Raw genomic sequence first — 25,253 nt, forward strand, 5'->3', positions numbered from 1 at the left:
AAAATGAACAAAAAACAACACAGTGGATTCACGTTTATTATTATATTTAGAAAATACCAGTTTTTATGCCGGTCGTATCTTTTTATTTTGTTGTATTTATCTGCCACACCTTAAAGGCCGGACTGTGAAAAAATTGTCTGACATTAAACCGGTCCGTGTCGCAAAAAAGGTTGGGGACCACTGCTATAGAGGGTCTATATGCTCAACACCTATTGTGACACCTTTTTTACTATGAGGAGCGCCTAATACTCATGAGCACTATTTAGATGATTGCTACACCAGGTGGCGCTGCTACCTGGACATCAATTTCTACCTGCTCCAGATTTTCAGGGGTTAGACCACTGGTCTTTGTGGTTCCCTGGTGGTCTAGTGGTTAGGCTGCGGCGCTCTCACCGCTGCGGCCCGCATTCGATCCCCGGTCAGGGAACCGACCTCAGCCATTAGAGTCGCACAAGCCAGTGTAGTCTCAGTGCCGGTCCCAAGCCCGGATAAATAGGGAGGGTTGCGTTAGGAAGGGCATCCAGCGTAAAAACATGTGCCAAATCAAAACATGCGGATGATCCGCTGTGGCGACCCCTAATGGGAGAAGCCGAAAGAAAGAGAGATCACTGGTCTCTGTATCCTTCTGGTTCATTCCAAGATGTTTCTAATGACACTATGGAATATCTGAGTCTGGCTAACCTTGTTGCTTATAGGTTGGGTAAAGAAAAGAACACTAGTTACGTAGGTAACAATTTGTCTTAGTATATACCTGCCAAGGTTCCTTGTTATTCGGTACCAAAGACAACAAGGTTTCTTTGAACCAAAAACAAAACAAAACAAACATCCTGGTGATTCCCAATGTAGGGAACCACAATTACATGCAGTGCATTACTAGCACTTGAACTTTCTTGAAATGTACAGTATGTGAAGGAAATGAAATAAAGACCATAACATGTATTTTTTCTCTTTAATTTGAAAAATATAAAACTTTAATAATAAAGGCTACATCTTTTTTTAATAATTACAATAATTATAGCTTAAAGTAAAATCTTTTAACTGAAAACTCTTTGTATAATGTATAATTTACAGATTTGATAAAATGCAGTAAACCAAACAAACAAAAAAAGTAAAGGATATTTTTTTAAAAGCTTACAAAGTGTTTTTAAAACATAAAGCCCTTCTAAAAACCGAGGGAATATAACACCCTGAAACAGGGTAGCACATGGTATGGTCCATGTAGGCACAGGTGCTGCACTGATATCAAATAAAACTTTTATGCCCCCCCCCCCCCCACCCCCACCCAATCCACCCCGTTACCTTCACCACCCACATCAATGGACTGTTTTAAAAAATAGGTCTATGAGATAATCTTTTAAAATGTGGTGTGAATGAGAGCTAATGTAGTGGTGAACATTTTTCTGCATGGAGTTTATTTCCTACCCAAAGCAGAAAACCCTATGTAACTGGATCCTTACCGTAAATGGAATCTAAATTTGTACGAATTGTATTATTCGTACAATATAATAATTGTATTATATGGATTATTATTCACATTGTTCGGCTCCGAGAGTGTTATGCAGATATTCTGATCCCAGTGGTTAAAGCGGCGCTGCCAACACTAGCCGTTTCGCAGGTCCACAAAGGTGCCTCATTTAAAGTATTACTTCTTTGCATTATGTCTTTGATACCTTCAGCTTGCTATAAGCAACGATCCCATTGTTGATTTTGCCTTGTTGCCTAGGCGACCGGCGGTGTGTAAATCGAATTGGTGTCAAGTGTGATTTCGAATTCTCAAATTATAATAATAATAAAAAAACAAAAAACAAAAAAAGATTTGGATTGCACGTTGCGAAACAGGTCTATTCCAACATCCGATACACAAACAAAGGCACCGCATTGTGATATGATACCAGATCTTCAGTATCATGCCTTAAGACTGGCAACTTTGCCCGACTAATACTACAGCGGTCGGTAGAGGCGGGAAGATTTATGTTTATGGACGAGTGAGCAGCTAAAAGTGAGAGCTACAACAGTGACAGGAGGATGTTTCGAAACTTCATGGCGGCGAGAAGTCATGAAGGTCTAGATATGAAATTCTTAAAAAGTAGTTACTGCACAGGCAGCTTTCGCTGCGGCAAATGATCAGAGTGGGAGGAGTGTGTGCGTGTGTGTGCATGTGTGTGTGTTGCATTACTAATAAAAAATAAAAGAACTGAAACAACTGTTTCAAGCAGCGTGTCCTTTCTGTGGACGTGAGTCAGGAAAATCGGGATAATATAGTTCAATAAATACATAAAAAAAACGATAATAAACGTTTTTCCAGGGACACGTTTATATACACGTATGTGTATATCTGCATGTTTAGATGCTTCCTCTGTTCGCTTGATCTTTTTTTTTTTGTTTCTTCCAAGTTCTAAGGCAGAATGGTTAAAAGAAATGGCCTTCTGCTCATCTTCATTTGTAACAATTGTTTCTTCGATCTCTTCATCACATCCCAAATAGTTTTTCTCAAATATATTAACTCTCTGTAGCTTTAAAACAAAAAACAAAACAAAAAAAGGGCACACGTCTGTGCCAAAAGGAGTCCGCTCGCTTGGTGTCTGATGGACTGATGGAGTAATGTGAAGAAGTGGAAGTGTTATCCCAGCGTTCGGGAACTGTTTAAAAGGCGTACAGGAACTGGAGAATTGTGCTTAGTCCATGCGCTCAACCTTTCCAAGTATCTTCCCTTCGTACATGGGCAATACCGTGCAGTCTTCCCAGATCTCCTCAAACACTGCGCCGCACTCGAACTCGTCGCTGGCCTTCTTGAAGTAGTACCTACAAAACAAACGGTGGATTTTGGTGAATATATATTTTCCATAATGCTTGTTTGTTGTTTTTTTTCTGCATAAGTTAATAGTTTGAAGGCAATAAGGCTGACTTTGATTACACATCAAGAAATGTACACACATCTCCAGGTCTCGTATACATGAATTGTAAAAAAAAAAAAAAAAAAAAAAAAAGCCTTGGCCTTTTGACAGTAAAAAAAATGACAGTGCTTCACATTGACCTCAAGGGTGTTTTAAAGGTCAGGGGGCTCATAACCCTGGCACAAAGACAGCACTAAAGGTTGGGTCGGGGCTATTTTTCTGCACCGTGCCCCTAATGACCTGAAGTCTCTTAAAGAAAGGAGCAGGGATCAGCAGGGAAGATTTAATGATTGGCTTTGTAATGGAAAAATGCCTGACTCGCACCATGTGTGGGGCAGCTTTGGAATTCCAACCACCAGCTTGGGTTTATGGGTGAAAGCTGACTAACTCACACAAACAGCATGTGTGTAAACTTTTCTCCTTCCCACCCCCTTTTTTTCTTTTCATTTCGCCAAGCCTGATGTAGCAGTTGTGTTCTGTATATTTCGAATGAAGGTCTCAATTAGGAACAGAGGCATCACTGGAAGTCTGTCTAACCTTGGCATCATCATCTACATCACCACCAAACAGTTCTCCTCTGTATCCTTCCTATCCACACATCTCTAAGGGAATTAACCCCCCAAGCTAAGGGGAGTAAAGTGAATCAGAACGAAGGATGAAGTGAGCCAAAAAGGGGAGATTTTTTTTTTTTTTTAAAGAAACATGTTTAATGTGTTTGTTGTCACATCTGGTTTCGATATTGTCTGGCAAGTCGTTTCTGGAGAGCTCCAGAAAATAAAAATGAAATACGAAATACGAAATGAAATATAGATGTTTGATTTTATGGCTTAGGTGAATGACGGTATCGTTGACTCGTATATCAAGAGGTTACAGATTGTAAATCGCACAGAGTAGAACTTAACCCTTTAAAAGGTTTGCAGCGTTGATTCTCTCGGTTTCCGAACACTTGATGAAATCAGAGGTTTTTATAGCCCAGAATATGAGCAGGTTCAATTTCCCTACTGCTTTTGATTAAAAAATGTGGAAAATGGTTGTATTTATGGTCTATAATATGATCATTTGTAGAATGTATATAGGATAGTGCTCAACGCACCAATTATAGGCTCTGTTGCTTTGAGGAATTTGCAAATCCGTCAAATGTTTGGGCTGGGAAATATGAAAATTGTTTGTGCTGATTAACTGATCGCTTTGTACGAGGACCTTTTTCGAAACAAAAAAAGCATGCCGTTGTCTAGACACGTCCTAAGTCTCTGTTTGAAATCGTTCAGGTTTAAGCGTCCGAGTTCAAAGGCACTCGGGGTCCTGTAAAGCGCTGCCCGTGTTGAAGATGCGTGTTTGTGAAGAGCTTGCAGCTGATGTAATCCTGCGAGGAATCTAAGAGGCTGTCAGATGCAGCAGCTCAGTGGGCAGAAAATAATAGGGTTCGGGCCGCAAAGCCATGCTTATTAAGAATGCCTCAGCGTGGGAATCGGGAGGGGGCATGGTGGGAGAGCTGACGTGACCAGATTCATGCGCGCAACCCAACCTGCCCCACCACTGCGTCTCCTCACAGACATCTTATTTTAATTACGGAGATTTAGTCTTTTTTTTATGTTTCAGCTCTGTGGAGGCCAAGCAACTGCCAGAACACAGAAACCTGTTTTACCTGTAGTTGCCTTTCTTGCGAAGCTGCTCTTTGAAATGGCCGAGAGTGAGGCTGTGGGTCTTCATGAGTCTGCGGTAGGGGATCTCCTCGCCGCAGAAGAAGTAGGTGACCACCAGCTCCGAGCCAGAGTGGGAGCTGGAGTGGCCGGCGCTCAGTCGCCGCTGCTGCTCCTTCCACCTTTGGAGAAGAAAAGCAAATAGGTTTGAGCTAAGAGGGTGGCGTTAAATATTAAATAATAATAGAATTTTTTTTGAAGAGGATACAGTACAATGTTTTTTTTCCCAGTCCCACTCAATTTTTTTGCTAATCGTTTCTTTAATTTACACTCATGCTGAGTTCGGTTTTCTCTTGTTACGCCAAGCCAGCATAGGCTTAGAGGAGCCTTTTCTCGAGCGTAACATGTGATTAGGTGGCATCTGAAGGCAGCGCGAGCTGTTGTGAAGCATGACATGGCTCTGGGAAGGTCCTCCCGAGTTTGATGGATGATGGGCCTTTGTGTCAGCGTCTGGGCTTTTCACTTATTTGACCTCTCGCTAAGAGACTCCGGCAGGCTTTCGATACTGCCTTTCTCATCCTTCTGCCCCCCCGAAACAAATCCTAATGTGACGGCCCAGCTCGACCTGTGCACAGTGGTGCAGTGACGGGCTCAAGGGGCCAGCCTGGACCAACATGTGTTGCAGGGGTGGCCAAAGGGCAAGCCCCGAAAAGAGCTGTGAAGCTTTTCATTCACTTCCAGGGCTTTGTTAGCGCTGATTCAGATGGCGATGGTTCGCCCTGAGACAGCTGGCTGGCTAAAGGTCAGCCAATTAAAGCTCAGAAAAGAGAGTGTGTGTGCGTATGTGTGTATATGCTGGCTGTCAGGTGGCTGTGGCTGGACATCAAACATTGCCATGGAACACTGACATGTGTGACAAAAATATTTCAGGGATTGTTAAACCTAAAAAAAAACTTTATGTGGGTTTTAAAAGACCAGGATTCCCAGTCCTTTAGGTTAGCTTGCTTAAAAAAAAAAAAAAAAACAGTCAAATGAATAAACATACTCGTCCATCTGGAGGGCAGTGCTGATGAGAGGCGAGCTGCTGTTGGAGAAAAGTGATGGATGCACTCGGTCTCTCTGCAGGCTGGAGGCTGAATGTCTGTAAGAGATGGAGTTGTGCTTTAGGCTGACAATACAGAACTGAGCTTCAAATAACCAAAGGACAATTTTAACAGTGAAATGGAGCTATTCTGTCACATTTTTTAAATTCCAGACCCTGGATGAAGCATTGTTGGGGACGTGTAGATTGAGTACTGAGTTTTTTATGTGTTTCTAATTTAACTATAAGATGATCGTTGAAAATGATGGTGAAAATAACGCCAAATCTGCATTATTGTCCCTGAATGCCCTGAAAACTGAAAGCATTACCTCAGTTTTCCATCAAGATACATGTTAATACCAAATATTTCTTGAGGAAGGCTGAATCCATACCTTTGTTTAGTGGGTTTGGAGGCTTCTTCCAGCCTTCGACAGGCTTCTTCGAGCTGGGTGAGGGTGTTTGGTGGGGATAGAGGTGGCATAGTGGGATCCTGAATAAACGGGTGACCGGGATGGTGTGCTCGAGCATGACCTCCTACTCCTCCACCACCCCATAAAGGCGTCTTAGAGGACAAATCGCTTGGATGCGTCTTCTTCAGGCCTTGCGAACTGCAGGGAAGAATCGTTTGTTAACTTTGCCTTTTTCTTTGGCCAACAGATATTCTTTGACTAGATTTTCTATCCTAAGGGTGAAATTCAAACTCTTTGCCTTCTATGTTGATAAATGTCTATATTATATAGGGGTACATGGCTATAAAGTGTGCTCATGTGACCCACCTGTGAGGTTTGTGCTTGTTCTGCCTTTCGCTTTCCAGGATCCACTGCCACACGTTGTGAGTTCGGACCATACCGTCTCTGGGGAGCAGAGGTGAGTTGCTTTCCTCATCGCTTGACTTGCAACCACTCATTCCATCGCTAATGTTACTAGGACGCTTAGACAACGTGTTGGTACGCCTAGACGTGAGCAAAAAAATACAAATAATCAGGCCCAAGAGATCTCACGAGGCTCTATTTGATAACATTTGCTGTAGATGCATTAAACCTACTGAACTCACCCTTGTTGAAGATCGGCTGAGTTGTGGCACCGCTGGTAGCAGTAATCTGACCCAGTTGAACCTAGACACTGTGAAACTCTGTGCGCTGCCTCGGCCTCCATCTCCTCTCTGCTCTTGGGTGAAGCAGAGTGGTGGTGGTGAATGTAATGGTGATGGATGTGCTTGGTGGAGGGCTGGGAAGCTATCATGGGCATCTTGGATGCTACAGAACAGTGCATGCTAGGTAAGAGACTGGGGGCAGAGCCTTGCTGATGGTGATGGTCTGGGGAATGGGAGCGTGGCGAGGAGATTGGTATGCCAGGGGACTGGCACCCGGGGGTCTTTAGGACCCTGGAGAGGTGTTCGTCCAGGATGGCCTGAGGGTCTTCTTCGCACAGTCCAGAGGAGAGCAGGCTGAGAGAAGTGGGAGGCTGCGGGGGGATGACTACAGGTAATTCACTGTCATCTCGTTCTTCTTCCTGCACACAAGGACGTGAGTTAGCTGACATTCCTTCTGATCATTTGAAATTGAAATGATAAACGTTTCCTGCCTATTCTGACTAGGAAAAAAAAATGCACACAGTCTCAAAGAACTAAAGAAAATAAATATATATATATATATATATATATATATATATATATATATATATATATATATATATATATATATATATATATATATATATATATATATAGCCAGACTTGCCCAGTCAGTCACACACCATCAGGCAAGTTGGATCTTCTCTAAATATAAAGAACACACTTTACCAGTAGCACAGGCAAAACTAATAAGGCCAATAATGGGTCAAAGGGTCATACAGTTCACAGATCAGAGGTCACACGGTTTAAGAGGTTGAATGGGTTCGGCTTGGGCACTTAAGAGAAGAGCTGCCCTGAGGTCCTGCCACAAAAAGGGGCTTTTCATCTAGCAATAATTGAGTTTGATGAGGTGCGGCTGTGGATGAAGGCTCGGGCACAGCGTTTGTTTATCTAGCAAACATCTTTAGGGGTTGGTGTGACTGTCTTTTCTGGATCAACTTGTGCATTTGACTACAAAATGGCAGCAATAGTACAAAATTCCTACTAACCTCCTGTATCTGCTGCAACCTTTCCTCCAGAGAGCTGAGGGTGTCCTGCTCGCGCTTCAGTTTCTCCAGACGAGCGATCAGCTCTGCTGCGAATGCAGACGGTTTTACCGGAGCCATCTCTTGTGGCAACCGCTGCGTCCTCTGCAGGTAGGAGTAGATAGAACAGGTTAGAACGAGCTGCTCACCATAATCTGTTCATGACCAGGATGACGATCTGTAAAAATCTTGCTGCACAATTAAAACGTTTCAGACGGTTTCTATGCCTTGCCTAACACCAAAAGAAGGCTGTAAGGGCATGTCACCAAGAGGGCATGTCAGGTGTGTTACACTGTACTGTATATAAGAGCGTGTGAGTTTCCGATTATTTCCATCTCATGCTATTGACCTGACCCTGAATCCTTAAATGGCCTTCATCTCTCATTTCTCCTCTTCTTCCTTGCCAAAAGTGCTGCCAGCCATGAGCAAGAGAGCTGGACCAACACATACACATGCACATTCACACACACACACCCTCACACACACACACACACACACACACACACCACCCATGCCATCAGCATGGAGGCTCTGAAGTCAGGCAGCTTCAAAGAACCCTTGTCAAACATCAAACACACACAAGGAGTGGGGGCGAAGGGGGTGTGGGGGGCGACACAGGCTTTTAAATCCCAGAATAAAAGCCAGATAGACGGGAAAAAAATAGCAGGGGGACAAAATTAAAAGAAGAGGAGAAAAAAAAGAGAGGAAGAGGGCTAAGAGAGAGATGGAGTGAGGGATGAGGATGGACGAGGGGGGGCTAAGGGGGGCTGTCAGAAATCAGAGAAAGGGAGAGAGAAAAAGTAATCTATTTCCTGACAATGAATAAGCCACGGCAGGACAGTTGTCCCAGACTTGCAAAGGATTTTAAACAGTTTTTAAATAGTTACTTTTTTTAATATGTGCAAAAGAAAAAGCACATCAAAGTTTAAAACATTTTTGGGATGCCGTGCATCACAGTCTCTACAAACAACCGAAGGGGAAAATATTTGTAAAGAATTAACTCTATAACCTTCGACCTTAGTTGAACGCTCAACCCCAAACTCAAGTCTCTGAACCCCCCTAACCCCCCCCTCCACCTCCTGCTACTAAACACACCCTGCTGAGCCCTACACCATGGGGAGATCAGAGAGAACTGAAGGGGTAGTGGAGGGGTGGAAAGAGAGGGGGAGGTTTACTGTGACAAAAACACACGGAGTAAAAAGATTGGGGGGGGGGGGGTTGGGGTTTGGTTCTCGGCTGGAGGTTGTCACCAAAGAAACCACACATGCCGCCTGCCTGCATTCAGCCTCTGATCAAAGGGTGCTGAGAATCGACTCCTGCACTCACTTCCAGATCTTGACCACTTGACCCCTTAAGCCCCACCCTTCTCTCCTCTTCCCGGTTCTTCAGGTTGCGTCGCATCTCCTTAGAACCCAGAATCCGAATGTAAATTCCGAATGGAACCTTTATCTTTGGCTTCAAACAGCAGTGGGGATGCAAGAGCGTTATTTCTATGGAGATACACGAGGGGGGGTTGAAAGAGGGGATGTGGGGAGGGGTGAAAAAAAATGCATATGCTAATGCAGGCTTTCATTTGTAGCCTTTTATATGAAAATGAGCAGAAGAATATAATATTCTGTCAAAACACAAGCTCGGAGAAATAAAAACAGGGCTCCCACTTGGGGAGAGGGACCCAGCTGCCAGCGGCAGGAGGCACTGATCTCAGTGGAAAGAGGGAAAGAATCTTACGGGGAAGTGGGGGAGCGAGACTTGTCCGTTGATCTTGATGCTTCGGTGCATCTCCCGCTGTAGCTGTTTCTTCGTGCCCAGCTTGTACGGTGGGATCCCATCCCTGGTAAAAAAAAAAAAAAACAACAAAAAAACCCAACAGAAATTAGACCACAAGACAACAATCTTCAGACTAAACACTGCATTAGGTTTCAATTGTACAAAAGTACAAAAGACAGGCTCGTTTGATTTGGAAGCAACCTGCTGACCCATTATGTTTTATTATTGGAGAATTTCTTGCTTTGAAGGCCACATACCACAGCCTTCTCCCTTGACAGCGGATCCAGTAACCCTTGCCTTTACTGTGCCCCCTACCCACCCACCTCCTTCCCCTTCCTATTTCAGTTTCTCTAACATTTAGGGCATTAGCAAGACAACACACCTCTCCTTAATGATTCTCGATGGGACCCCAGGGGCCACCGTTTACTGCCTAATGTCAACACCGGAGCTCTCTCCCCTACTGAGGGCATGAGAGAGCCATCAAAGGCCGGAGCTGTCTGTTAGCAAACACAGAGCCTGCTCCGCAGGGGGGGTCACTTTCTGATTGCTAATCCGAAAAAAAAAAAAAAAAAAAACAACGCAGGGAGACTTAATAACGATGCCAGTGAGCTCAGATGCAAGTGAAGATCTGTATGGGGATCGGGGGGGCACTTTTTTTGTCCGAATGTAAATAATGTTAAACATTGTACTTGTACTTGACCGAAAGCCTGGCGTTTTCCTTTATTCCAGTTGAAATGCGCTAAGCGGGACGTTTTTCCATTGTGATTTGTTCGTGTCCGAATGTGTTCTTGTCAACCGCTGTTTCAGTGTTTTCCGGCGGAACTCTATGGAGCGTGACCTATCCTGAACACTACTGTCTCTCTCTTTTTTTCTCTCTCTATGTGTCTCTCTCTCTTTCTCTCTCTTTGAAATCTCACACTCATGCGCATATTCGCTCTCTGCCATCTTCATTTGGCAACAGCATCTCGCGGCTCCTCTGATCTCAGCAACATCAAAAGCTCAGTTTGTAAGATAAGGTAATGTTTGAAGTTGGCACTGCCGCATTCCCCAGAGTCCAAGTAAATCCATAAATAAGATATAAGCATAAGGGGGTGGGGGGGGGCAAAAAAAAAAAGAATGGGGCTGAAATCACCTCTAACCCTGGCTTTATGCCTTTATCTCAAACTGCGATTCAAATTGGTGCCACGCCTTTTATACTGTGACAGAGATCACATTGTTCGTGCAAAAAACAGGGACTTATTTTATAAAATAGCCAAAAAAGAGCTCTAATTTCCATCCGCCTGTAAAAAACTCGATTTCTTAACGCTAGTTTATAACAGTAAACAGAAATCATTTTGGCCATCCCTGTTTTAAAATAAAGTGACTGAGAGAAAGCAGTTCGAACAAAAAAAAAAGAAGCCTGCTAAGAAGAGATCTAGCCGAGATCCTGCTTCATGCTACGTGTGCGGCTGTTTGCTATGTTAGCATTTCTGAAAGAATTCCTTCAATGAAGCAACATTTCTCAGGGATGAATCACGCTAGCCCCTGATTAGCATTATGCAAATTGATCATGCTAATTAGCGGTTAGTAGCGCTCAGCTGGAATAGGTCGTCTTAGCTGTTTGGATGTCCTCTTTTTTTTCGAAAGCGGACAAGCGACACAAAGCGATATGGATAACCCGTTCCTCTCTTGATAGTTAAATTTTTTAAAAGCTAGTTGTGAATGAGCATAGGCCTCTTTGTTTCTTTCTTTAGGGGAAAGCCGTACGTTGCCCCCCACCAATGATTCAGTCGTGCAACTAATTTTCAAAGCAGTTTGAGTTGCTCTCACTCTCCCCCCCCACTACACACACACACACACACACACACACACACACACACACGCACACACACACACCTCCTCTGCTCCCTCCTAAAGCTCTGGGAGCCAAACAATGGGCCAAGAGCGCCATTCAACTCTGCCTTTCATCCTCTCTGAAACCACGTAAGGCTCCTTTGTAAAAAAGGAGGGGGGCTGGCTGGATTGTGTGTGCGTGTGTATGTGGTTTTGATATATATAAGTGTGTGTGTGTGTGTGTGTGTGTGGTGATGAAGGGGTTAGGGGGTCACGATGAGGGAGCGTGATTTTAATCCCAGCATTGGCAACCCCAGGTGAGTTTGTCTGCAGCTCCAGGAATGAGGTCTGCAAGCTCGTCTATCCCTGCCGACCAAACGTGCTCTGACACCCGATCTCATCACGCTAAGGCTGCTGGGAAGATGGCAGCGGCGCAGAGCGGGGTAAAGCCTCGCTTTCAAGCAATGCCAAGCCACCTCCTTCCTTCTACTCTCTGGGAGACAGACTTATGGGCTAATGGCTAATTTTTATTGTGTGGATTTGAGAAAAGGGAAACATTGAGATACTGATGACAAAAACAAAAGCACTGGAAGGGGAACAAAAGGAAAAAAAACGGAAGCAAAGAAACTAGAGAACAAAAAAGCTGATGTTTGGAAAAACACTGCACGGTTTTGTAATTCCAACGAAATAAGAGCCCTTTTAACCTTATTCTGTGTGGCCATCCAAATCCGATTTACACCAAACAACAGCAGGAAGTCCAACAGCATTAAACATTCCAAAGTGCTACATGGGTTTCTAGAGATTTCCTAGCTTTAAAAGGATCTACCGTTTTTCCAGATTTTTCAGCACTTTTATTAATTTGTGCTGTAATAACCTCAGAGTTACCGTATGCTGCGTCAGCGTTTTCTCTGAAATTAGCCACACTTGTAACGTTCCTAACTGTTTCTTTAGGGTTTATGCACATTGCACATTTGCTGATTCAAGGCCACCAAACTTGGAAAAATCCAAGCTGTACATCCTGAACCTACGGCAGAGAGCTGTCGGACATTGCTAATGCAACACTCGTCAAAGTCACCAAAGTCCTTTTAATTCCGCTTCCTGCCAAATCCCATTTCTTGACATGGCCACTTCTTTGTTCACGTAAGTGGAGGTCTGTTAAAATCTTTTTTCGTCTTAACATCGGACGAAATGCCGAGGACAACACGAGACCCTTCCATCTTCGACTGAATCATGGAGAAGGAAGCAAGAGTGTGCATGATGCATAGGACACTTACACACTGCTGTCGGTCATGGACATGGAGTCGTCAGTGGTTGCATCGCTGGACACCTCGCTGTCGTTTGCGCTGCTGGCTGGAGCCATGACGTGACCAGAGTTCACGAAGTACGGAGTGGCGGGGTCTCCTCGCTTCTGAGCCCTGCAAACGCAACAAGGGGAGTCAGACAAGCAAAGCTGAGCATGCGATGTTCTGTCTAGTCTTACTAAACAGACAACCACTAGCCAACACATTCATTCCTAATGGATTCAGGTTGATGTCTGGAGACACAAACTACCATCTCATGTTTTTTTAAAGCAGCAGCACCACTAAGCCGCCACTTCTGGGCCCTTGAGCAGGTCGCTCTGGATACGGGAGTCTGCCAAATGCCATGAATGTACATCTTATGATAATTCATGCTTGCAGCTGACTGGTCAGCCATTGTTCAATATTTATAAGTGAACTCACAGTGTTATATGAACGTTCGCTTGTTTCTATGGTAGCAGTCCTTTTTTTAAGGAAACTAAATATAACTAGCAATTTAAGTGCCGACATGATGAAGTTTTTTGTAAGGTGTAAGGTTTACATGCCATTCAACCACTAATAATGGAAGCTGATCCGATATTTTGAATTATACTTTAAACAGATGAAGTATTTTGAGGGGAAACCCCCTGCTCTCTATTCAACCTTCACTCATCACAACACGCTCTGCTCGACGCATCACTTCCTCCGCTGCTGACGGGATGATGAAACAATGCACACGACCCTCGCTCGGCCGAGTCGACCACCTCTTCTTCATGAATACCCCTCTCTATATCTCCCTCGTTCAGCATGTCAACAACCAACAACCACTTCCCCTCACTTCGGCTGTCTACACCCCCACCTCACTGTTTGCTTTGGATTAAAAAAAAATTCCCGCACTCATTCATTCCGCTTTTTCGTCCTTCTCTTTCACCCCCTCACACACCCATTCTCTCTATACTTTTTTTTGTCTTTCTCTTCTCTCCTGCTGTGCTGCATTCCTGCTTCCCTGGCATAAAGAAGGGAGGGGAAAGCAAGGGAAAAGGAGCGCAGAACTTTTATGAGAAATGCTTACTATACAGGGTCATGTGTGAAAAAACGAAGACATGGAGAGATAGAGGTGGAAGAAAAGTAGAAAAAGATGAAGCCTGAAAGTAGGACCAGCCAGAAAGCAGCGAGATACAGGATTCTAAGGGAGAAAAAGCCTTTTAAGAACAGGGGATGGGGGTGAGGGTGTTTGAAATTAGTTCCACATGTGTCAGATAAAAACTCCATCACACACAGAGTTGGCCCAGGCCGTGGGGAAAGAGGAGGGATGTGCCCCCCAGTCCTTCTCTCCCTCTCTCTTTCCCAGTGAAAACACCAGCAGGAAGAAGCAGAGATGCCCTTATGTCAGCGACACCCCCCATCCTCCTCATAACAGCAGCGCAGGACACTTTGTCTCCACTGAGACACACATACACACTTTGTCTATGTGCTGGCAGCCACATGAGTGGACACACACAAACACACACACACACACACACACACACACAACACACACACACACACACACACACACACACACACACACACAGAGTTTGGAACCATTTGGTCATGCTTCTTGCTTAAGCTCTTTTCATCTGCCCACTTTTTAAAATCCAGAAAAAGAGCGGCCACGTTCTGTTTACTCCAGTGATCTGTCTTTAAGACACAACAAAGGACCGGGAAAGAAAAAAAAGAAAAAAAGAAAAAGGAAAAAAAAAAACTTCAAGTGCATTGCGATGTAATTGTTTCCAGATGTCTCTTGCTTTATTGTGTGGATGTACTAAGACCAGCTCGGTCAGTGCTATTAAAACCAGGCTTTGATTGAAAATCATGCAGAAAACCCAGAGTTCTTTTATTTTATTATTATTATATATATATTTTTTTTTTACGCAAAGCTCGGTGTCAGTGCGGCGCAGCTGCGCTTGGAAACGTCTGTGGAACAGAACACAAAGGCTTCCTTGAAAACTTCTTATCTTTCATCTTGGACCAAAACTAAAATATCTTCCTTCTGCAGCTCGAGTATATGTGTGTGTGTGCGCACGCTCGTGTGTGTGTGTGTGTGTGTGTGTGGAGATGTGTAAGACACAGACCCACATTCAGACATACAAACACACACCAATTTCAAGCACTTCTGCAGCATAACTAATGAGTGTGGAGTGATAGTCTGTCCCTAAACATTAGTGTACATGTACACACCAATGTAATTGTGCTGAGGATTGGGTTTGGGCTAGAAAATCACATAAAAAGAAAATAAATAATAAAAAAAAAAAGTGCAAAACAGACCTCCAGATGGCTGCTTTCAAGAGCGTCATCGTTTCACATCCATGAAGGTTTCGTCCAGGGCAGATCATTTGAATTGTCCTGTAGTGCTAAGTTAAAGCAGATGGGACTTGTGTTTTAATCGGAATGATGTTTTGCCACACACTCTCTCATTCTTCTTTTTAATTTACATCCATCAATTTTTTTTTTTTTTACTATTAAATCATTTGTCCAGGACAGATCACGGAATTGTCTTGGTAGAGGTAAGTGGAAGCAGACGGACTCGTGTTTAAATCTTTGCCATGTGGTTTCTGATACAAGTCTAGCCACTTTGACATCTGGTGACTTCTGGTAACCTGGTTTAGAGGCTAATAACCCCGGCTGAACGAATGAAAGCGACACGACTGGATTTGCTGCCTTGGATTTTTCTACAAAGTCATTTGAAAGGACTCGACCCCTTCCTTTACCTTTCTGCATTCAAAGTTGCACTAAAAAATGACAAAACAGACCAACAGATGGCAGATATTAAACTGTCCAACAGGAGTAAGTTATCAAAAATCACCATCCTAAAGATATTTCCCCATTTTTTCATTTGTTAATAAAGCGGCTTTCAAAACTATTAAAGTATAGTAGCTGGTCTTCTGTGCCTCACAAGCAACACGCAGTGTTTGTGTATACAAGGCATCAATAAACCTGTTATTAATGCATCACATTCCGCCTGACACACTTGCAGACCTTCCAGTGTTTGTTCTTTCCCAGAGGAACTTGTCACACAGGGGCATTTACGCACTTTAAAACTAAGGAAAAGCACCAAAATGTACAAATGTTCCATTTATTCATTCTTAAACAAGTGTTTTGACAGGCACTGATCTGTGTAATGAGAAGATGGGGTTGAAATAAAGATGCTTGAAGATGGATAAGAGGTCTGATAAGACCTTTGATGATCTGATCTAAAAAAAAAAAACGTGCTTCTTATAATAATTCAGCAGTCTATATGAGCATAATGGTGTATGATGGATCTCATGCATTCTGCTGGAGATGAAGGTGATGTTGATCTAAAGAGCATGCTTCTTGCTTTTTACCTGCATTCTGCGGTGCGCAGAGTCATGGTGGCGCGCAGTGTCTCGGCAGAAAGTCCCACGACGGCCGCCAGCGCTTTGGCCTTCAGCTCGCCGCAGCTCCACTCCTTGTCCTCGATGAGCGGCGGCAGGTAGCCGCACACGAGCTCGAGGCTCGCCAGGCCGCCGTGCGCGTGGGCGTGGCCGGCGCACACCGCGTTCTCGCCCCCCGAGCGGACGTAGTCCAAATAAATGTCCGAGGTGAGAAAGGCGCGGTAGGCGCTTTCCTCCAGGCCGCCCTCGATCTCGTTCTGGGCCTGGTCGAACATGCGCAGCTCGATCCTCTGCTTCTTGACGCCGTCGCGGATGCACGCGCGCGTCGCCGCGCGCAGGTGCTCCGCCACCACGCCGCGGCCCTCCACGTAGCGCTTGTAGATGGCGCGCGCCACGCGGCGAGTCTTTGCGTCCTGCAGGTCCATCTGGCGGAAGCCGTTGCACGCGAACCAGAAGTCGAGCGCGTCCTCGCAGCGCTCGCGCTCCAGGAACGTGCGGAACAGGTGCGCGCCGTCCTGGTCGGCCAGCAGCGAGCGCAGGGACTTGGTCCACCGGGTGAGCGGCGAGTCCGGCGACGCGCTCCCTTCCGGCTCACCCAGGCCGTCCTCGTCCCTGCGCGCGGTGCGCGCCGTCTTCACCGCGCTCTTCAGTTTCATGTACGTTGACGGATCGCGACGCAACCCCGACGATAGCGACAACGACAGCGTCGACAACGAGGACGCCTCCTCCTCACCTTCCTCTCCTGGTACCGGTGGACGAGGCGCGTCTTCCCGGAAGCTCGTGGCCACGGGTTCGATGAGCGCGCGACTCATGGCTCCGTCTGCTCACCGCGCGCCTTCCAAGTGCACCTCGGATCACTTCTCAGGACCGAGCGGAACCGAGGAACGCTGGACCTCTCTGTAACACAAATAAACAGCGTTCTGCGTTTATTCAACAATGCATAGTCACAAGTCAACTTTTTTTTTAATCTTCTGCAAAAGCTGAAAAGTATACCTCCAGAGAAACCAAACCATGATCACAGTGATCCTTTCCATAAGTCGGGACTCAACAGAGTGACAGACCACCACACTGTCCCTTATTATATCCACAATCCCTGATACATTTCACCGTATAGCCACATCCAGAAACCCTCCAGCACCTCGCTGTGAGCTGGTAATAACCTACAGGACACTTTCTCTGGATCATCTTCAGATAAGAACTTACAAGAGCTCAGGATTTCATTGTCAGAACGTGTTTCTAACTTTGTTTCTTTATCTTCATCCAGAGAGCTTTTTAGATACCTTCTAAATGGTTCTACAAAATACGAACAAAACTCCAAAAGCACCATAAAGACTGTTCTTTGGGGAATTTTGGAAAAAAAAAAATGCTATCAAAGCATCCATGCATTATCACCCTGGTGGAAGATCATTCCAGCTCAATTTATCCCGAGGCGCGTGAAGAGCGCAGAGCATAATCTCAACATTTATTACTATAAACCATTAAATTCTTTGAAGCGGTTGTCATAGCAACAACAACAAAAATAAAATAATTAAACACCCCATGCATTTCAGGTTCTTACCATATTTTCATCACACCGCAAAATGAAGTGAAGGAACCGGATTTGAGGTTCTAAACCCAACAGAACCCGGGTTCGGATTGTAATCTAGGTGATGCGGTAATCCAGATTTTCAGTCTAATTTGGTATAATCCAGGGAAATGCTCCTCTCAAGTGTAGACCAAGCAGTAAATCCATGGAAATTGAATGGACAGATGCGAAGGAAATACGTTCTTATTGAAACAGACAGAGAGAAAGGAGGACGCTGTGCCTTCACTGGTGATCCATTCAGCAACTGGTCTGAAGCAACGCATGCCGTGGAGATCCTTCTCTCTCTCTCTCTCTCTCTCTCTCTCTCTCTCTCTCTCTCTCTCTCTTTTTCTCTCTCTCTCTGAGCAGAGGAGGTATCAGAATATCAAAGGGTAGTACTACACACACACACCTCCTCATTTCAACGTCAGAACATAACAAGGGTTGCCAGGTATGTATATATCTCGCTACAAGGCTTTCAACAATAACAGGGGTTACAACATGTGGAAGAAAACTTCCTGGTCCTCAATGCTAAGAAACAATGGGCACATTAAACAAGTTAAGAGTACAAAAGCCAACCAAGTCGGATTCTGCCATTTTGCCATTTTGCCATTCAGTTTAATATGGCATGGATATGGCAACAAAGAGGTCTAGGGCATGTAACATTCAAACAGATTTGTGATTGATAACAGTGTATCGATTATAAAGGATATAAACAGGGTACAGGATATAAAATACTAGGCCTTGCATAGAAAATAAGAACAAATCAAACATAAAGATGAAGAAAGTTTGATTGGGAACTGAATTGAAATGTGTGAATAAAAAAACTAATTCATTTGTTGATCAATAATTTAAACTTTGGACACACACACACAATATATATATATATATATATATATATATATATATATATATATATATATATATATATATATATATATATATATATATGAGATAATGCTTTTATTTATTTATTTATTTTTCTTTGCATTAATTATATTTTTTTCAAAGCCTGTATCAAAAACACACGAGTTCTCATGTACTTACATTTTTTTTCTCTCCAAAAAGTACAATAAGTGTGTTTGCTAAAGTGTATAAAAGAAACTAACTAATCTGAATATTTACTATCAGGATAAAATATGTACACCATTTCATGTTATCATCAACTTTATTTTTTCTTACCATTTCACCATGAGTATTGAAAACACCCCCCCTCCCCCCTTTAACCTTATTTATTTAAATGAGATTATTGAGGAAAATCTGGCAACATGATCGTCCATACTGAAGCTTGAACTCGTAGAAAGACTGCAAGTCTGTTGACATTCATCTGTAGCCAATAATCCTACTATTTATAAAGGGTTACCAATAGGGGGCGCTATATTTTACTGTATTATGGGAGTATAGGAAAAATCGGCTTGAATTAAGTGTATAGTATATCATATTGTTAGAATATGAACCATAAAACAATTATATAAAATTGAGGAATTATTGTTGACATTTGATGATATTTCAAATAAAATGTAATAATAATATTAACTATGATCCGCACTATAATAAAGAGGTCCCTGCAGCATTTTTCGTCTAATATGTTCATGTCTAGTTTTTATTCTGTTACTTGCTTAATGAACCCCCCCAAAAAAAGACTAATAAACCATCCAGATATTAAATGTACATTCCTGTTTTTTTTTCACCACCTCCCTGGTTTTGAAGTGTTTAGCAATACCTGACCTGCTCCAGGCTAGTTTAAAACAAACTGTGGTATGAGGCTTAAAATAAGAGTACTTCAAAGCATGTCACACCTCCCACCCAGGTCCCGGAACAAACGCGTCTTATAATTTCACACTTTTATTAGCCAATACTGGCCATAAAATGATAACATGGAAGTGGATCACAGTATAACACTTAACGCCTGGTTTGCTAAGTTGTTAGATGGTGGCGCGTAATGTGGGTGGCAGATTTTTGTAAGCTGTATAGTATTTTATTGGATTATCAAGAGACCCTCAGTAGAAAAATATTAGCGCACGCCTGAGGATGTTACCAGTAAAGTAAAAAATGGTCGATTTGCAACTTTGTGGCGATTTGAATTTCGTATGAAAATTGACGAAAACCATACTTAGGGATAGGAAAGGCGACAACAATTTATAACCCTGTCTTATTAAATATGCGTTGTATAAAGTGTAACACTGAATAAAATTCAAACGCATCAGCTAGTTTGAAGTCTATTGAATTTTTTTGGGGGGGCAAGATCCTGTTCTATGACTGGATTTAGTGCATTGTTTTAAATAGAAATTTGTGACCCCAACAACAACAAAACCAACAAACTCAATCTAGCTCATTTTGCTCGCTTATGATAGCGTTTTAAATCTTAAAATTTACATTTACATCTTAAATGTTTTACAACTTAAAATGTTAGTCCAAAAACTTCATTAAACCCAAAGAAGCAGGGTTGCAATGCAGACAACTTCCCCCAAAATCACTGCCACTGCCAAGAGACAGAGAGAGGGGCAGTTTCTACCCCATGCTACTTCAAAGCGTATATTGTTCCTTTGATGTTCAACACAAACTCTAAAGACCAAGATACATCTAAATACTTGAATTTGCACATAGATAGCATAATAGCTCTGCTATAGATCGTCTTTAGCCTTACAATAATCCACTACCCAAGTGATCATTTCTGCCATTGTATATCATGGTGAACTTTTTTTTACCCCATGTATGACCTCTAAAGAAAAAAAAAATCTGATTGTAAATGGTATTTTTACACTCCGCAACACTTCGCCGATTGTGAACCATTTCGGTTTTCTCATTAAAAATCCCCAAATGACACTACAATACACAGGGTATAAAGGAGTAGCTTCTACACCCTAGGTAGTCCACTAAATCTTAACCCTCACACCAGTGTCTGTCTCAGTTCAGTGAGATAGCTATGAGGAAAAATGTGTTCCTGAACCCATGCGTGTGCACCTGTTGGCCATGGTGCGAAGCAGAGGGCATTGCAGTGCAGTCCCGGCCCCCAAACACACACACCCCCGCCGCCACCACCACCGATGTTGACCTCTCTTCGACCCCTTTGTAGTGTCCTCTGCCATTTTCACAAGGGAACCCCAAATGTTTGAAAAGCCCAGGACAGGAGGTGAGAGAATCCACTGAGGAGTGGCCATAAAACGAGGTTACCGAGAGGCTAATTTGAGGCTTGTGCAGTAGAACAAATAAAATGTAACTGATGTTGTTCCAGGAGGCAATTAAAGAAATCGTCCACCAACGTTTCCTTTCCCCCAAGTGAATGCAAGCGGTGTAGAAGATATCGTTTGTAGCAGCCAAACAACAATATTATTCAACATTATCCATGCTAATTTATTATAGTAGACCATACAGTTTTATTTACGTTGAATCCCAGGACATGTTGGCTGAAATTGACTCTAGCTGATAAGTAAGGGATGAAACACAGGGTGTGCTGAGGTAGAAAAGAATAAATTAGTATTCAATGAATTTTTTTTCTATAAGGCACATCATAAAGTGTTTCTCTCCTTTCTCTATTTCTCTTATAGCACGGAAATGAGCTAAAAAAACTATCTTTATTTTGTCTTATTTACTTCTTTTCATGTAAATAACTAAAGAATTTCAACTTTTACCAAAAAAAAGTGTGCTTTTGGATCATCCGCCATACCACAGAAATAAACTAGAACAATTAAATTAAAATATAATATACCAATCAGAATAAAGAATTCCCAGTGGCATGGTATAGTTTTGGTTATTTTTTTATATATTTTTGTGTCACAAGAAGCAAAATCTTGTAAGAAATTGTAGTCTAAATTCATTCATTTAATTAAACTTTATTACTGATTGTTTTCTTTTGTGTGGATCTGACTGACTACAACTAGGACACACCAAACCTGGTCCAGCATGACAATGTTCCTGTGCACAAAGCCAGCTCCATGAAGGTTTGCATGGGTTTGAATGAATGATCTCTCACCCTCCTTACCTCCTTACACCAGTACCTGACTTTACTCACACCCTTGTGGTTGAATAAGCACAAATCTCCACTAGCACACTAAAACATCTAGTGGAACATCTTCCCAGGAAGAGTGGAGGTTTTGATAACAGCAAATGGGGACTGAAAATGAAAAGGGATGTTTACAAAAAAAATCTATATTGCTGGAATATAAGTATATTGCTATATGGTAGATTTATAATCTGTATAATACAGGTTGGGTTGATTTTTCGGTCAGACTGTGAGTCTTTAATCTCGGGGCCTTTTTTGTTTGTTGTGGTTCATTTTTGTTTAAAGTCTTAAATGTTCAGACAGCTCTCCTAGACAACACAACAAACAACACGGTAGAAACAAAACTCACAATATTTACCTTTCCAAAAAGATAGTCAAAGAATATTTGTAACTTCCACCTTCATGCGTTTTCTTCCACTGTTCGAATTAAGGAGTATAAAACCACTACATCCGCATGAGACACCATCTTACCTGATTTTTTTTTTTCTTCAGGTGTATGCATATATTTTTTTCATTTATTTGTGTACCACAAGCCCTGCAATGGTTGTCGTAGCAAAATTTGGCTTCGGAAAATATAGATATTTTCTTTTCTTCTCCTCTACTTTTGTGAATGATAAATGCTAAAGTGCAGATAACATCGGACTGAGTCTTCTCTACTTTATCATGTGAATGCTGATCACTGACTGGAAAATTTGCATTTTCTCTGAACAAAATGAAAGCATTTTTAACTCGTTTTAACTCATTTTTTGGTTTGAAAATGTAGATTTTTTAATTTTTCATCCAAAAGGGTGCAACAAAAGAAAACTATAAATAAAACGTTTCTTTTCTACAAATTTCCTTCACTATGGACCAATGGTGTTTGGCACCAATGTGATAAGGTGTTACAACATCAAAGAGTCAAATCAGTCCTTAACCAAATGCATAAGACGATTATCCAATGATCTTTGCTTTAATGGTGTCAAGGCCACTTAATTTTCATTTTGTGAAAATTGAAGGATGTCTCCAGGGACTTGTGCCATTTCACATTCTTTTTTGATATCTCTTTTTAAGTGGGGGGAAAATGCACCATTGACCCCTATTGATCTCTGTTATCAATTACTAGGCTAGTATACCTGGACAACAACAAAAAAATGCCTCTGGTTGCTTCTGTAAGTAAGGATGTCAATGATAGCACACCAGTACAAGAAGCAGGAGAAAATAAACAAGCCTTTGCTTTTCTTGGCAAATTAAATACAGTATTAGCAGAAATGCAGGAAGAAATAGTAGCGAGTTCAAAGGCACGTGAGATTGCAGCTCGGACAGGAGCATGAAAGCTAATAAAGTTAAGTAGGCCTACGTCTGGGGGAAGGACGAGCATCCTGCTTTGAACAGAGCCTGTGATCAGTCGCCTCCCTCAATTAGTGTATTGTCCACTTGTACTTTCAGCCTGGGGGTTAAACTGCTGGTGCAGGGCTTTGAAGTGCTTATCCCTTCATCTGCAGTCAGATGGAAGAAAAATCTGCAGGGCAGCAATGAAAATAAAAAAAAAGGAACAACACAGCTCTTCGGCCAAAGAAGAGCAAAACCATACAAGGAAGAGCAGGACATGAAGAGAAAAGCAGTTAAAGAGCGTAGGACAATCAAGTTTATGGCTAAACCATTGTTAATGTGTCTAAAAACTGAAAAAATAAAATATAATAAAGACCCATTTCAAACGATATACTTAAACAGGCTCTATCAAGAGTATGTCGCTTATATGCAATTGTCCCCATTCTATTTCCAATCAATATCTATTGAGTATTTAAGATGTTACTGACTCAATTTGCAACACACTCTCAGTGATTGCTTTACATGTCAGAATATATCATCAGGTATGATTTTGTTTATCCCCCTAGCTTAAAACCCCAATGGCATGGCTAAATATTCTATAGGTAAAAAAACATTGAGTCGATTCTCATAGATGGATTTGAATGATTCTGTAGGTGCTTGTTATCTTTGATATTATTGTTTCCATAGTAACAGCTCCTACGGGTTAATGGTCTAATCTAAAGTTAATAAACGGATTCCTATGAACAACATTATTATTTTAACAAAGAAAAATGTTTAGCATTTTTGTAATATTTATGGAAGGAGCCTCCAGTGTCAGAGCTTTGCAACTACTTGAAAGCTTTCTTCCAGGGGAAAATCTTATTTTGTGCATTTTTCTTTTGGCAGCATGCTTTCTTTCTTTTTTTTTTTAATTAACTTTAATTAGACAGGGAAAAACTAAAGGCGGCTGAGGAAGTGTCTTTTTAAAGCTGCTATAACATAAGTGTAAAACTAAACCTTTTCTATAACATTAAACCTAAATCTTAATAAAAAATGTCAAATATGAATCTCCTGCAAGTCACTGTGTTTGAAAAGCGACCAGCTATAAAATGGTCAATTATAACAAATAACTCATGCATCTGTTCATCTTTTGTTCATGAATACTAATGTACTGAATGGACATGGTGTTGACCTGGCTTTTTTATGGGATAAAAATAAATAAATAAGTAGCCATATTCAGAAAGATCCCATTTCTCCAGCCCAGACAGAGTGATAACAATAAGACATGGGAGAGTGTAAACGAGAGACAGATGAATAATACTAAAGTGAGAGAGAGAGAGTGAGAGAGAGAGAGAGAGAGAGAGAGTGAAAGATGAAAGAAACCAAGCAAAAGAAGGCAGAACTGAGCTCAGTTGTCAGCAGAATCAGATGGCTTTGGAGCCAGCAGCAGGCAAATATACAATTAAAGTGTGGCGTTAAGACTGGCTTTGAAGTTGGACATGCTTCCTAACGCTCTTACAGTCGCAGAAAGAAGCCATTCATCCTGCTGTTCCAGCCCGTTAACGGGATAGACTTAAAAGGGCCAATTTGAAGAAAATAAGCAGAGTAAACTTTAATTCCGACACCAGATCCGCAGTGGGCGAGTATCATCATAACCGTTAAAGACAAACCTGATTTTCTGTTCAAAGTTACTGATGCATAGGGGTGTGTGTGTGTGTGTGTGTGTGTGTGTGTGTGTGTGTTTGAGGGGGTTATTAGTGCACCCGTGTGTGTATGTGTGAGACAGCTTTTCAGATTAATTACGACTCCGCTCTTCGTTTTTAATGTTGCTAATCGTGTTTTGTGGTGGCTTAAAAGTTTAATAATGTACAGGAATCGTTTTTGATGTTCGAAGGGGGGGCACATGAAAAATGCATCTTCAGAAGATTAGTCCCAGCAAGCGATAGCCACAAAGCATTCAGAATTTGCATAAAAATGTAGAGAACGATGGTGGAACAAACGATGGCGCCGAAGCTTATTCCAGTGTAAAAGTTTCTAATCAGAGGCCTGCTGCCATATTGTTTTTCAATAAAGTTTTTGTTGGATTGTTAACGATGGCATTGCTGTGTTAAAAGACAGCTCTGAATGTGATAGCTGAATACATACCAAAAACGAACAAAAATTCATCTCGGGGACTTGTAGTGTGTTTCTAGTGTAGGTATTTTAGGATAAATACAGCATTAGACACAAAAGATGCTGTTTAAGACTTGTTTTAAGTTCATATATTGTATTCAAAAACAACTCACAAAAATAAAAGCCTGTTGCACCAAACTATTAGTTCAATCGGGGCTTAAACTCAGTCGGAAACTATACAGTGTAGAATTTCTAACTCTCTTT

The 25,253-nt window shown here is 42.2% G+C and overlaps 1 protein-coding gene across 4 annotated transcripts in view; it reads right to left on the reverse strand.

Moving 5' to 3' along the window:
• Nucleotides 1–1,875: 1,875 nt before the first annotated feature.
• LOC310715701 (axin-2-like) overlaps nucleotides 1,876–25,253 on the reverse strand; it is a 91,134-nt gene continuing 67,756 nt past the window's right edge. For 3 of the 4 annotated variants that reach the window (XM_083522327.1, XM_083522329.1, XM_083522328.1), the window contains 10 exons: nucleotides 15,994–16,920; nucleotides 12,626–12,766; nucleotides 9,501–9,603; nucleotides 7,737–7,877; nucleotides 6,670–7,127; nucleotides 6,392–6,568; nucleotides 6,008–6,223; nucleotides 5,580–5,675; nucleotides 4,540–4,716; nucleotides 1,876–2,802 (listed from right to left, as the gene is read on the reverse strand). In XM_083522327.1, the coding sequence (XP_083378453.1) occupies nucleotides 2,676–2,802; nucleotides 4,540–4,716; nucleotides 5,580–5,675; nucleotides 6,008–6,223; nucleotides 6,392–6,568; nucleotides 6,670–7,127; nucleotides 7,737–7,877; nucleotides 9,501–9,603; nucleotides 12,626–12,766; nucleotides 15,994–16,835 (2,478 nt within the window). In that variant the 5' untranslated portion in view covers nucleotides 16,836–16,920 and the 3' untranslated portion in view covers nucleotides 1,876–2,675. Of the gene's footprint in view, nucleotides 2,803–4,539; nucleotides 4,717–5,579; nucleotides 5,676–6,007; nucleotides 6,224–6,391; nucleotides 6,569–6,669; nucleotides 7,128–7,736; nucleotides 7,878–9,500; nucleotides 9,604–12,625; nucleotides 12,767–15,993; nucleotides 16,921–17,581; nucleotides 17,932–25,253 lie in introns of those variants that run through there. The other variant, XM_083522326.1, reaches the window with a different exon arrangement.

The sequence above is a fragment of the Silurus aristotelis genome (assembly GCF_946808225.1).
Source record: "Silurus aristotelis genome assembly, chromosome: 2".
Lineage (NCBI taxonomy): Eukaryota > Metazoa > Chordata > Actinopteri > Siluriformes > Siluridae > Silurus > Silurus aristotelis.